Source organism: Alligator sinensis, unplaced genomic scaffold, assembly GCF_000455745.1.
Source record: "Alligator sinensis unplaced genomic scaffold, ASM45574v1 scaffold673_1, whole genome shotgun sequence".
In the NCBI taxonomy this organism is placed as follows: domain Eukaryota; kingdom Metazoa; phylum Chordata; order Crocodylia; family Alligatoridae; genus Alligator; species Alligator sinensis.
In genome coordinates this window covers 361,044-361,746 of record NW_005842829.1, presented here as the reverse complement: position 1 = coordinate 361,746, position 703 = coordinate 361,044, and the positions used below count along the sequence as shown (strand labels likewise).

The 703-nt window shown below is 69.0% G+C and overlaps 1 protein-coding gene across 1 annotated transcript in view; it reads right to left on the bottom strand.

Moving 5' to 3' along the window:
• Window positions 1-6: 6 nt before the first annotated feature.
• TMEM198 (transmembrane protein 198) overlaps window positions 7-703 on the bottom strand; it is a 3,006-nt gene continuing 2,309 nt past the window's right edge. The window contains exons 3-4 of the mRNA XM_025191526.1: window positions 595-698; window positions 7-328 (exon numbers count right to left, since the gene is read on the bottom strand). Coding sequence (XP_025047311.1) covers window positions 185-328; window positions 595-698 — 248 coding nt within the window. The 3' untranslated portion in view covers window positions 7-184. The remainder of the gene's footprint in view (window positions 329-594; window positions 699-703) is intronic.

Here is a 703-nt window from a genome sequence, read left to right as displayed (position 1 = left end):
TTAACCCTTTCCTTCCCTCCACTGCTCTTATCCTGGGGGCACTGTGCAGAACCCCCCTCTCCTACAGCCCAGGGGGTGGATCCACCATTTGGCCTCCAGGCCCCGGGCGGATGTGGGGCAGCCCCTTTCCCGCTGCTTCCTGCAGCCCTGGGCCCCGTGCTGGTGTCCTGCAGTGGCTGGGGGGCTATACGCGCACGGCCGGCCCCGCGCCTGTGGTCAGGGGCACGGTGGAGCCACAGTCATAGTCCAGGTCAACCACGGCATGCGAGGCGATGAGGCTGTTCAGTGACGTCCCTGTCTGCCGGTCCCGGAAACTCTGGATGTAGCTCTGCACCGGAGAGGGGAGGCGTGAGGGCGGCCGGCTCTGGCTCCAGTCCCCCAGCCCTTGCCTCTCCCCTGCCCAGCCTGGCTGCAGCACTGCCCCAACAGGGCAGGGTGAGTGTGGGACACGTGTCACCAGCCTGGGGGTGGGACAGCTTCCCCTGCTGCCCCATGTGCTGGTTGGGCCCGGGGCACTGCCTGGGGGTGGTCCTCAGCACCACTCCCTCCACGCCACCTCATCCTCCCCAGGGCAGGCATGGGGAGAGGACTCACCGGGGAGAGGACATCCCCGTCGAAGCGGCGCACAGGGTTGGGCTTGCGGCGGTAGGCGGGCTCAGGTGGGTGAGCCTTGTGCGGGTGCGGGTGGGGGTGCGGGTGGGGG